Source organism: Cebus imitator, unplaced genomic scaffold, assembly GCF_001604975.1.
Source record: "Cebus imitator isolate Cc_AM_T3 unplaced genomic scaffold, Cebus_imitator-1.0 Scaffold192, whole genome shotgun sequence".
NCBI lineage: Eukaryota > Metazoa > Chordata > Mammalia > Primates > Cebidae > Cebus > Cebus imitator.
Window position 1 is genome coordinate 1,193,078 of NW_016107507.1, and position 12,395 is coordinate 1,205,472.

At 41.4% G+C, this 12,395-nt stretch overlaps 1 protein-coding gene across 4 annotated transcripts in view; it reads right to left on the reverse strand.

Annotated features, from left to right (window-relative positions):
- Window positions 1-12,395, reverse strand: part of LAMB4 (laminin subunit beta 4) — a 109,821-nt gene that overhangs the window by 42,703 nt on the left and 54,723 nt on the right. For all 4 annotated transcript variants that reach the window (XR_005203143.1, XM_017546836.2, XM_037745114.1 and 1 more), the window contains exons 18-21: window positions 6,159-6,336; window positions 3,479-3,622; window positions 1,753-1,984; window positions 1,155-1,312 (exon numbers count right to left, since the gene is read on the reverse strand). Coding sequence is in view for 3 of the 4 variants with exons in the window: in XM_017546836.2 (XP_017402325.1) it covers window positions 1,155-1,312; window positions 1,753-1,984; window positions 3,479-3,622; window positions 6,159-6,336 (712 nt within the window). In the remaining variant the exon portion in view is untranslated. The remainder of the gene's footprint in view (window positions 1-1,154; window positions 1,313-1,752; window positions 1,985-3,478; window positions 3,623-6,158; window positions 6,337-12,395) is intronic.

Below are 12,395 nucleotides of genomic sequence, written 5' to 3' on the forward strand. Positions count from 1 at the left end.
TTTATTTATTTGTATATATATATTTAGAGATAGGGTCTTGCTCTGTTGCCCAGGCCCCAGGCTGAAGTGCAGTGGTATAATCAGAGCTCACTATAGCCTTGAACTCCTGGGCTCAAGCAATCCTCTTGCCTCAGCCTTTCTAGTACCTAGGACTACAGATGCAATCCATCATGCCTAGCTAATTTAAAAAATTTATTTGTGGAGACAGGATCTTGCTATGCAGCTCAGACTGGTCTTGAACTCCCGGCCTCAAGCAATCTTCCCTCAAGCATTTCCCAGCCTCCCAAAGTACTGGTGTTACAGGTATAAGCCACTGTGCCTAGCCCTCTTAAAGTCTTTAAAATAAAATTTTTAGGCCAGGTATGGTGGCTGTCACTCCTGTAATCCCAGCACTTTGGGCTGAGGCGGGCAGATCACCTGAGGTCAGTTGAGACCAGCCTGGCCAACATGGCAAAACCCCATCTTTACTAAAAATACAAAAATTAGCTGTGCACACCTATAATCCCAGCTACTCAGGAGGCTGAGGCAGGAGACTCTCTTGAACCCCAGAGGCGAAGGTTGCAGTGAATTTAAGATTGTGTCATTGCATTCCAGCCTGGGCAACAGAGCAAGACTCTGTCTCAAATAAATAAATAAATAAAATGTTTAATTGAGCAAGAGATACATGTTTTAAGACTTATGCAATGTCTGTACAATGCCCAAATATTGCTTCAAGATATCTGAAAATATTAGTTATATCTGTGAAATATCAAATTGAATATTTGAAATTACACAAAGAAAGCATTTGACTAATTCCATTTTTTAGTTTTTAATTGCTTGTTATATGTAATATATATGCTATTTTATCACATTTATATCTTACTTAATATGTGATAATTTTATTTTAAATAAATTGATTTGGCCTTTATTTGGTCAATTACTTTTCTAGAACATTATTTGCAAACAATTATAGCTCAGTGGCCAGTGAGTTTTAATTGTCATTGGTTTGTCAATTGTTCATTCTTTGTTCAATAAAGCAGCAATTTATTATATTGTATCTTCTTACCATTTCTGTACCACACATTTGTCCAAGACAAATAAATTATGAACATATGATCATTTTACAGACTGCAATGTGAGATAGGAAAAGTTGTATCCAGCACTATACTGCATACCTCTATAGCCTCGAAGACAATTGCAGATTACATCTGAGCTCCACAGACTCTGATAACAGGAATGGGCAAAATACTGATTGCTTGAGGGATCATGTGGACAAAGGCAATGACGACAGGGCTGTCCTGCAGAAGGATTTCCATAGTAACCATCAATACACCTGTCAAGACAGTTTTCTTTTACCAAAATGTTCCCAGGAAAAGATCACGTTAGCCAATGAGGATTTGCTCTGCTTTAAAAGAGTGCAATTATGAAAACTGAATATTTTAAAAGACGTTCATTTGCTCTATAAAATGACTTTTGGTTTTATATCAAAAGTCTCAAGGTATAGTCAATTAAACCCTATGTAATAACACTCAATTTACATGTCATATTTGAGGAACATAGAAAGTAACATGCCAGGCAAATGTGTGTCATTGATTTAATCCACCATTTTCTGGCTCATATGATGATTTTGAAGGATGAGGAAACAATGCTCTTTCCCACCCATAACAGTCCTCTCACACTTAAATATTACTGAGTCTACTCAACAGACCTCCAGTAGGAGATTGGAACAAAATGTAGAAGACCTAAAAATTAAAGTGCACATGAATTCCATACCTTTCACAGTTTCTGCCGGTTGTAAAGCCTCTACAATTGAAGCATGACCCTGTCTGTGGATCACAAAGTTCAGCAAACCCATTACAAGAGCAAGGGCGGCAGCTGGGAAATCCAAAGTAGCCTGCCAGGCAGCGATCACAGCAGCGGCCAGCCACCGTGCTGCGGCAGGAGCACTGTCCTGTTACTTGGTGACATACAGTATCCTTTGATCCTTGAGGATGGCAGTGACATGCTGGATAAAGCAAAGAGAAATATGCTAGGGCAGGGACGTGTGGTGTGTGGGGGTGAAAGAGTTACAGTTCTGGTGTCACATTTCCTGTCCCAATCCTGGTGAATCAAGTAAGCCTGTAACGTGCTTAGGGCAGAGCATATAATGAGTTCCAGGTAAATGTTAGTTAAATAACAACTCACTGATTCACTTGATAAACAGCACACTGTGAACAATTGGGTCTCATGAACATTTGTTGTTTATACAGAGAAACCAAACAAGTAGCATGTTTTCAGCGACTTAAACTTCCATATATCTTAGGTGTATTAATATTATGGTATTAATATAGATATATAAATACAACACAACAATAATAGTATAGTATTAATATAGATATATAAATACTACACTATATTATAGTATTAACATAGATAAATACTATACTATAATAATAGTATAGTATTAACATAACCTCTAGATTATAAACCATGTAAGAACCCATCTTAACATGATCAGAGTTTTCTTTTTCCTAGGTGAGATGGAAGAGGCCCAATCCTTTTCTGATAAATTGTTGAATCCCTTGAGGCAATCTTCCCTGTGTGAAAATGTGATGCCAGTTTATCTGATAGGGTGGCACATGGAAGAAACGTTTGTTCCTTTGTCTAGACTCCTTTGTGCATCTGAGGCATTTTGCAGCTTTTTTAAAAAAAAAAAAAGAAAAGAAAAGAAAGCAATGATGTGTCCAATGATGGGCTGGGTGGGTGGCCATGCCCAAGCAATGCCCAGGAAGAAGAACCCTCTCTCTCAGTTATGACTGAAAAGATATGTTTCCGTACTTGGAAAGGAAATAAACCTACCTGTAGGTTTTCATGGTTCCTAAGGTAGGAATGTGAAGAAACAGTATTTTCATTAATGATTTACACGGTGAAGAGAGAACTATATACCTGAACATCATAGCCATGAGGGCTGAATTGTCAGCTGTGGATGAAGCCCCATCTAAACCCGTATCAATGGGTGACTTATAAAATGAGTTATAAGCCTCTTTGCAACCCTAGCATGAGGAAGGGAGATATCCTCAGCGGGAGAAGTCTTGCCCATGGTGACAGCATTGTCCCTTTCTTGATTCCCCAATCTTACCATTGTTTTAGCCTTTCCAGCCACTGGGCTTCTGAGCTAGATCCTCAAGCTGGCTTTGCCAGCTCCCTCCATGGTGATTCACATTTTACCTGGACTACCATCCGTTGGCTATGGACTGCAAACTTCCAGAGGCATGGACTATATCTTGTTTATTACTCTCAGTTTCTAATGCAGCTCTGCCTACAGTCAGGGCCCATTGATGAATGGATGAATGAAGTGTAGCAAAAAAAAAAAGTTCAGTCTATTTTATCTATATAGATAGTCTGAATAACGTAGTCAAGTTTCAAATCTCCTCCCCGTAAAAACTCCCCCTATGACTGCATGCTGTCAAAATGTCAAGACTGTGAGCAAGTGTTTCCCCTTGTGTGTTTTGCTACGTACGGTGACAGCCGCGATGCCCCAGACCATAGCTTCCAGTTGAGCACCTGTCACAGCAGCGTCCAACCACAAGAGGTTTACACTGGCACTGGCCTCCAAGTCTGCTACAGCTGGGTCCCACTGAGCCCTGGGGGTGACACTTGCAGGCTGCAAGGAACAAAGGAAGGGAGGAAGAAATAAATGAAGAGGCAGAGAGGCACATCACCTTGTTAGTAGCTGTAGTTCACCTCTCCTTCATTTAAGACCTCTTAAACACTCCACTCCCTCATCTGTTAAATAGGGAAAATATAGGATCTACCTAGTGGGATTGTTGTATGGATAAAAGGAAATAAGGTCTGTGAAGTACTTAGAACAATGCTGGTACATTGGGTGCTCAATAAATATTATTTAACAAGTTAATAACAGACTTAAAATTGGTTTTGAATAATTAGTCTAATGTAATTAATACTAGTGGCATTATTAATACTTCAATTCCTGATGTTCTACATTGGTGCTGAATTATATCTACTACTTTATTTTTTAGAGATAAGGTCTCGCTCTGTTACTCACGCTGGAGCGGTGTGATCATAGCTCACTGCAGCCTTGAATTCCTGGGCTTAAGCAATCCTCCTGCCTCAGCCTCCTGAGTAGCTAGGGCTACAGGTATCTGCCACCATACTCCTTACTAGTTTGTTTGTTTGTTTGTTTCAGACTGAGTCTCACACTATGGCCTAGGCTGGAGTGCAGTGGCACAATCTTGGCTCACTGTAACCTCCACCTCCTCGGTTCAGGTGATTTTCATGCCTCAGCCTTCTGAGTAGCTGGGATTACAGGCATGCACCATCACACCCAGCTAATTTTTGTATTTATTAGTAGAGATGGAGTTTCACTATTTTGGCCAGGTTCGTCTTGAACTCTTGACCTCAAGCAATCTGCCTTCCTCAGCCTCCCAAAGTGCTGGGATTACAGACATGAGCCACCATGCCTGCGCCCCCGTCCCCCACCCTTACTAGTTTATTATTTCCCCTACTCCATATATTTCATGAGATGGTGGGTACCCTGAACTCACAGCTCTGTCCTAATGGAAAAAGCATTTGCCTAACACTCAGGAAGCCTCACCTCTCATTGTAGCTATCTCTCTATAGCTACACTTCTCAACGGAAGGATGATTTTCTCCCCCAGCTGACATTTGACAAAGTTTGGAGACATTTTTGGATGTCACAACGAGGGGAGGGTGGTACTAATATGAGATGTGTGGGGCTGCTGCTGAACACCTGACAGTGCATAGGGCAGGCCCCTGCAGCAAAGAATTATCCAGCTCAAAATTTCAGCACAGGTATTGATCGACTTACGACCTATGCAACTTACGACCATTCGACTTTACGACCACAATCGCTAGCCACGACTGCTCCGCGTCTGGCAGCGAAAATGTTGCCCAGTTGGGCGTACGACAGTGTGGACCAGCTTCCAGCAGCACTACCATCTCCACGTGCACCATTTCAACTGTTATCCCAGACTCGGTACAGCAATTTGTGTTTTGTGTCTTGGATATTTTTCATCAAACCCCTCCCAAGATGTCTACCAAGAGGAAATTGTCTTTGTCTACGCCTCAGCCTGCCAAGGAAAGAAAGGCCATCGATCTCGACACGAAAATGAAGGTAATTAAGTAGTACGAAGGAGGAAAGAAAGTGAATGTGATCGCACGTGATACAAAGTTATCACACTCGATTGTGTCGACGATTTTGAAAGATAAAGAAAGAATTCGTGAAGCTGTGAAAGGCATACAATTCAGACAAAGCTCAACATGTTTATGAGAAAACCAACTCCGGTAACCCCAACTGCTGCCTCAGATGACGACATCAACCATCCGCAGCCAAGCACCAGCGGCCAATAAAATGTTTTGTACATGTTTATATATTTTGATATGTTTTGCAATTGGGAAAATGTTTCCTATGGTATTTTTTACACCTGTATTTTGGATTTTTGTATGCACCTGTATTTTGTAATTTTGTATGTTTTGCAAATATGAAACCAGTTGTACTGGTAATGCAATGTTTTACTTAAACCTGACAAATGTAAAAATAAGAAACAAAATGGTGTAGAGATGATACAAATGGCATAAAATGAACAAAGAAAATTATGATATATAACAATAATGAAAGAAAATTATGATAAAATATGACTTAAAGATTTTTATAACATCATTTCGCAGTACTGTACATATAGCCTACTCAACTTACGACCAAATCGTGTTACGACCGGTCTGTCAGAACCAATCGTGGTCGTAAATCGAGCACTAGCTGTGGTGCTGAGGGAGAGAAACCCTTCCATAGCTAAATGAAATGGGCAAGTTACATACAGATTTTGAGCCCCAATACTCTCATTTATAAAATAAATATTTGGGGATGAAAGAAGATGTCTGGTGTTCCTCCCAGCCCTAGAATTCCAAATGCATATTTCAGGACCATTGTTCCAGCCGTCTAGCCTTTCCATGCTGCTGCAAACTTCCTCTCTTACGCACTGACTGTGCTGTGCATTGTGCTTCCAACATATCAGCAGACCACTCTGTGTATCTAATCACTGGGAGATGGGTATTTTGGTTGTTGTTTGGAGTGGAGGCTGACATAAATTTATTTGCTCACATTCCAAAAAGCATTTGTATGGATGTCAGTGCTTCAGTGGAGCTCATTAAGCAGATACTCACCCACAGCCCCATTGTGCAGCTTGGCGGACATGCTGACAATCAGCCTTTCACAGGCACCCGGGAGCACTTGAGGTCCCCTTGCTGAGGCAGTTTCAACACAGTTGTGCAGCTGATACTCATCTAAGTCCTTCTTGCTGCAGAAATTCTCCAGTGAATTGATTTGGGGAAGAAGGCCAAGCTTTTGAAAGAATGAGAAAGGTCTTATGTTTAAACTATCTGCTGTTTAAGATTCTAGTTATATAAAAAAATTAGATCTATGAAAATAATGGTTCAAAGGAGGCTTAAGTCAATCCTTTAAATTGGTTAGCCCTGAAGACTTTTAAGATTTTCAATTATTTAAGAAATCTTTAAATATTTATATTTCTGGACTTATGGCAAAGAAAATAAAATAAGCCTTTTCTTTTCACTGTCATCATATTTTTTACTTGCTGATACGTTTGTCTTAGATTTGAAAGAGTAATAACATCAAGGTGGTCATTTTGAACAACTGGTGTTAAAAGCAGCACTGAAAGGGTTTTAAATCAGCAGGTGAAGTCCGGAGACTAAACCTGTGCACAGATGCCTTTCTTTTGGTCTTCTTTTTGCTGTACCCATCCTGAAACCAGCTTCCATAGCCCTTTACTTGAACCCTCTTCAGTTTTTCCCTAATTGTCCTTTGACACACCCAGATGGTGGCATCACAACCCCAGATGACCAGGGCTGACCCTTGAACAACGCAGGTTTGAACTGCACAGGTCCCTTCTGTGTGGATTTCTCTATTACTCCAAGACAGCAAGGCCAAGCCCTCCTTTTCCTCCTCCTCCTCCTCCTCAGCCTACTCATAAGGAAGATGAAGAGGATGAAGACCTTTGTGATGATCCACTTCCACTTAATAAATGTAAACATTATAAACATATTTTCTCTTCCTTATGTGATTCTCTCAATAACATATTCTTTTCTCCAGCTTACTATATTGTAGGATACAGTATGTGATACATATACAAAATATATATTAATTGGCTGTATGTTATTGTTACGGCTTTCAGTCAACAGTGGGTGATTAGTAGTTAAGTTCTTAGGGAGTAAAAAATCATATGTAGGTTTCTGACTGCATGGGGCATTGATACCCCAACCCCCAAGTTGTTCAAAACTCAACTGTATTTACCAGCGTCTCCTCTTTCCGCTGCACTCTGAGGATATGTCATTACCTCCTTGCTAGAAAGAGGAACTAGACCCCAGCAAAAGGCCTGGAGCTTCCTACTACCTGCCTCTCAAATTCCAGGCTCTCGGGTCTTACCACCCATCTGGGACATTGAGTGCTCACAAAGGAAGAGGTATTACAGCGGAAAAAGGTGTCCTGCTGCTAACTCCTCTAACCTCACAAAACTCTTCTGCAAATGATGCTTGTTTTCTTTGCTCTCCTCCTCTCAACTCACATTTAAATGTGCTCAATCAAGTCTCTCCCATCTGTAAAATCACCTTCTCAATCTCATATATTCCTGTTGTCACTGCCTTTGTCTCTGCCCTTTGACTCCTTCACAGCCAAATTTCTTAAAAAAATCATTTCCTTGCCATCACCGCTGCCTCATCTCCTATTCACCCTTCAAGCCAATGCAGTACTTCTCCCTTAACTTACCCCTAAATGTTAGAGTTCCTCAGGGGTCTCTCATCAGCTCTCTCCTAACTCTACACCTACTTCCTAGATGATCTTGGCCACACTGGGCCACCATCTGAATGGGTGCCAGCATCTGAATTTGCATCTCCTGCGCACCTGCCAATCATGGGCTCCAGATCTTCACTGATATCTAATGCCTATTAGTTGCCCCACAGGCACTGCAAAGCAAACAGGTCTGAACCCCACTTTTCTTTCTGTGCCTATTTTTGGTAAGCAATGCCACTGCCTGCCAAGTTGCTCAGTGGAGAAAACTGAAGAAGGTCATCTTTGACACCTGCCTTTTTGCTAACAACACTCTTGCCTAACCCACGTCCCCCACACATCAAATCACAAGCCTGGCCAAGTCTTCCTCTTAGATGTGTCTAGGTTGCATTTATGGCTCTCTGTTCCCCTGCCACTTCCCTAATTCAGGCCACCTGGATGATTATAATGGCAGCCCATCAGATGGCTCAGCCTCTACTCTTGCCACATCCAATCAATTTTCTGCACTAAAGTCAGAGTGATCCTTTTAAATGCAGTTTGTCCAGATAATCTCCTTAAAACTTTGTAGAGGCTTCCCATTGCCTCAGGATAAAAATCTGAAAAAAATGTTTTCCATTCTGCTGTGCCCCTCCAGCTTATCCTTTCAACCCAGTGACCCCTAGTATGGGAGGTACCACCCCTTGAGGGAGCATTTTGGAAATTCGTGGAGGTGGCTTTAGTTGTCATAGCAATAGAGTGATACTTACTACAGGCATTTAGCAGGTGGCGGTCAGAAATGTGCAACATTCTCACAAAAATGCCCCTATAGCTTTTACAAGTTCCATTGGATATTCATGAAGGAGAAAACCCTGTTTATAGTTTGAGCTGAGAGCCTTACTCTATGTTTTCTTAAACAGGTAAACATGTTTACTACACATCTACTTTCGTGGCTATCTCACCTGCAGTGATTCTACCTATGTGAGCATCTTCCCACTTCATTGCATCTTCGGGTTACTCATGCCTGTGCTTATACATACTGAAGTCTGATGATTTATTTAACTATTACTTTCCTTTGTATTAATATTAGCATATTACATTGATGTTATTTGGAAGTTATATGTGTAGTAGGCTATCGTGCCTGTAAATTTCATTTCAGGATGGTAAGGAATATTAGAAAATATTTGCAATAAAACTATGTTTAAAGGTTAAAAAAAGGAGGGGGCATGGAGTTGGGTCAGATGATTGCTGAGAACCTCTGTGAGAGTCACGCTGAGCTTTTTGGGTTAGCGCCCTGCCACAGCGTCCAGGACTTCCAACCCCAGGCTTTCATTGCCTGGTTGTCTGTGTCTCCCCTTAAGAGAATAAGAACTGGGTTGGCAGGGATAGTGTGTGTCTTGTTTACACCTATGCCTACCACAGTGTCTAACTGATAGTAGGTGCTTCATAAAAATTTAATAAAGAATATTTATAGGTCTACTACTGTATCCTTAAGTTGATATGAAAATGACTCTGCGCTCTCCTCACACAAACCAAGGGGGGAGAGACGAAGAAGAAGGCCAGATGGGCTGGGGTTGGGGATGAGGGCAGCCAACCAGAGATTATTTACAGCTCTTGGTCCGAGCCATTGAGTTGGCCATTCTGGGAACTAAGCAGATGGACCAGATGACAAGAGTCCCTGTCAGCTATAGGATTTTGTAATGCCATGACTCACTTCTTCTACTAGAAACTTCTAAGGACTTGATGTTTACCAAGTGTATTCTATTCCATGGTTTAAAAAGAATGGCAGTTTTATATTCTAGAATGTCTAATATCCTTTTTACTCTAAACACAGTTTTATACATGCACATACCATATAATCTGGGTAACTGAAAACAAATTTCAGTGATCTCACAGTGCTTGCCAAACAAAATGCATTTGTGCAGAAGGAGCACTGTGGTTAAATGAAAGTTTTCTTTGGTCTTCTTGGTAATATCCCCTGGTCTTAGATGCAAATGTTAATCTGGCTGCAGAAAAGAATAAACCTTGAAAGGGCAGCATCCCAAGCAGTCAAGTATCTTATTTTCCCAGAGCAGCAAAATTGGCAGTGTGGCACGAATCATGTTAGTCTGTAACAATGAAATGTGCAAGGACTTTCTCCTTCTGGACATTTTGGGTCAGGGACCACAGTGCACACTGTAGGTGCCTGGCCTGGGTCTGCCTTGGCAGGCTGGTGTACTCATCCTCTAGTGGCTATGGCACTGGCTCCTTAATGCTCACAGCTGTTCCCTTCTTCAGAAAACTATACCCAGCCACCTGCTCCAGGGGTTTATGCACTCATGGTGGGGTGGGTGTTGGTGGTGATGAACCTGTAGCTGGGCACATATAAGGTACTCCTTTGGCTCCAAGGAGGTTCAACAGTGTGGTGCAATCCAGGCTCCAGAGCTCCAGAAGGGATCAGCTTGAGGCCACACTTCAGTGGAGATCACATCCTTGCTTGATTCCTTTCCCTGTCCTCCCCTATTTTCCTCACTCCTCTTCTCTCAGGAACACACCCTCAATAAATCACGTCTAACTCAGTCCCTGTCTCAGTTTCTGCTTTAGGGAATCTGACCTAAAACAGAGGTCTGGACTTCTTCTGAGGTTTCTGACAGTTGCCAATTACGGGTTACTCTCTTAACTTTTATTCATACTTCACATTTTCCCATAGCTATATGTAAGAGAATAATCGATTGAAAACTGATCAAATGCAGTGTTTATTTTTTTGAGACCAAGTCTTGCTGCTCTGTTGCCCAGGTGCAATTTTAGCTCACTGCAACCTCTGCCTCCCAGGTACAAGTGATTCCCCTATCTCAGCCTCCCAAGTAGCTGGGACCACAGGCATGTGCTACCAAACCTGGCTAATTTTTGTATTTTCAGTAGAGATGGGCTTTCACCATGTGGCTGGTCTTGAATTCTTGGCCTCAAGTGATCTGCTCGCCTCAGCCTCCTAAAGTCTTGGGATTACAGGTATGAGTCACCATGCCCAGCCCAAATATAGCATTTTAAAATTAATTCCAAATTATTTACTTATTGCATCTATTAAACATCATTGTAATGATTTTATGTACATGTCTTTCTTCTCTATCAGGCTGAGAATTATTTGAGGGCGGGAACCATATTTTGCACTCCAGGACCAGCGTGGTGCCTGGCCCATATATACTCAATGAATGGGTGATGAATGGATAATTTGGACGAATGCCTTTAGTACAGTATCAAGTGGTAGTCTTTGGAATTTACAAAGTTTAGAAATATTTAGGATATAGATTTAAAGTGAAGAGTATGTTGGCTTTTATAAATGTGAGTTTTCTGATTATTATAATAACAGTGATATCCCTTAGTGATCTAGGACATCATTAGTTTCTTCCATTCTGTTCAATTTGCTTGCGTTCCCATTTCCTTTCAGCATTTTTTTCCCCAAAATCAAACCTATCAGATTTGATTTCCTTTGTTTTGTAACTCATATATTGGTTAAGGAGTACAGTTCTATTTAAAGGTCCTGGGCCAGGGGCGGTGGCTCATGCCTATAATCCCAGGACTTTGGGAGGCCGAAGTGGGTAGATCATGAGGTCAGGAGATAGAGACCATCCTAGCCAACATGGTGAAACCTCATCTTTACTAAAAAATACAAAAAATTAGCCAGGGGTGGGGCACATACCTGTAGTCCCAGCTACTGGGGAGGCTGAGGCAGGAGAATTGCTTGAACCTGGGGGACGAAGGTTGCAGTGAGCTGAGATTGTGCCCTGCACTCTAGCCTGGGTGACAGAGTGAGACTCTATCTCAAAAAAAAAAAAAAAAAAAAACAAAAAAAAAAAAGAAAAAAGAAAAGAGAAAAAGCTCCTCAGTGGAGAAATGGAGTATGGAGTATATGGTTAGGAAAATAATGACAGTTTAAAATTCCCAATTAAGAGTTTGTTTCTACTTTCTACTTCATTTCTACTACAGTATGGTCGAATCTACCATGTAGATCTTCTCACCTCAACTGTTCCAGATCCCTCTAGGTGCAGGATTTAGAACAACTTTGATTATGGTTGCCAGATGAAATGTGGCCATAAAGTCTCTGTGCAACTACTCAACTCTGCCTTTTAGCTTGAAAGCAGCCATACATAATATATAAACAAATGGGGCTGGCTGTAGTCCAGTAAAATTTTGTTGGGCTGTAGTTTGCCAATTAAGTCATGATATTAGAAGATTCTCACAAAAATGCAGAAATGCAATTTTAACAAAGCAATTTTATTTTTACCCATGAAATTACTTTTTAAAAATCCCACGCCATTCTATACAATTCTGTTGGAGGTGGGATGAAACTGGTACCTTAGTACATTACTAATGATCTTAAGAACTGCGGAGGCTGGGCACAGTGGCTCATGCCTGTAATGCCAGCACTTTGGGAGGCCAAGGTGGGCAAATCACCTGAGGTCAGGAGTTTGAGACCAGCCTGGTCAACCCCATCTCTACTAAAAATACAGAAATTAGCCAGATGGTAGCGTGTGCCTGTAATCCCAGCTACTCAGGACGCTGAGGCAGGAGAATTGCTGGCATTAGGGAGGTGGAGGTTGCAGTGAGCCGAAATTGTGCCACTGTACTCCAGCCTGGGTGACAGAGAA